The sequence below is a fragment of the Phaethon lepturus genome, unplaced genomic scaffold, assembly GCF_000687285.1.
Source record: "Phaethon lepturus isolate BGI_N335 unplaced genomic scaffold, ASM68728v1 scaffold50631, whole genome shotgun sequence".
NCBI lineage: Eukaryota > Metazoa > Chordata > Aves > Phaethontiformes > Phaethontidae > Phaethon > Phaethon lepturus.
In genome coordinates, this window is record NW_010517962.1 from 370 (window position 1) to 1,112 (window position 743).

General features: G+C 53.7%; 1 protein-coding gene across 1 annotated transcript in view; it reads left to right on the forward strand.

The window, feature by feature from the left end:
• LOC104628085 (G-protein coupled receptor 12-like) overlaps nucleotides 1-162 on the forward strand; it is a gene marked incomplete at its 5' end in the record, with an annotated part of 525 nt that extends 363 nt beyond the window's left edge. The window contains one exon of the mRNA XM_010296551.1: nucleotides 1-162. Coding sequence (XP_010294853.1) covers nucleotides 1-162 — 162 coding nt within the window.
• Between the last annotated feature and the right edge of the window lie 581 nt (nucleotides 163-743).

The window sequence follows — 743 nt, forward strand, 5'->3', positions numbered from 1 at the left end:
TACACCTACTCGCTGGCGCTGCCCGCTACCTGCAACTCCCTCATCAACCCCATCATCTACGCCTTCAGGAACCCAGACATCCAGAAGTCGCTCTGGCTGGCCTGCTGCGGCTGCGTCCCTTCCACCTTCTCCTCCAGACCAAGGACATCCAGCGACGTGTGAGGACTGGGCACGGAGCGAGACACGTTCCTCTTGCTCTCCTCCTCTTTTCCCCCCTCCCCATCGTTACCTGCAACTCCCTCATCAACCCCATCATCTACGCCTTCAGGAACCCAGACATCCAGAAGTCGCTCTGGCTGGCCTGCTGCGGCTGCGTCCCTTCCACCTTCTCCTCCAGACCAAGGACATCCAGCGACGTGTGAGGACTGGGCACGGAGCGAGACACGTTCCTCTTGCTCTCCTCCTCTTTTCCCCCCTCCCCATCGTTATTATTTCCTACCGGGAGCAACTCCCACCTGCCCGGCCAGCACATCTCGTTCTATGGAAAGATGGCCAAAAAGAGGGGGAAAAAACAGAAGGAAAAGGGAAAAAGAAGGGGGAAAGAAAGAGAGAGAGAGTAGAATGATAATGGTTTCCTTGAGAAATGTTATTTTCTTACACATTTAATTTTTTATTTAAAAACACAAAACACGAAAAAAAAAAAAGGGAAGAAAAAAGAGAAGGATCTCCGACCGATGGCGTTTGTCTCCTCTTGGGGTAAGGAGCCAGGGGAGCAGTGGGCTTGCCGGCCCTGGCCAGGTGGC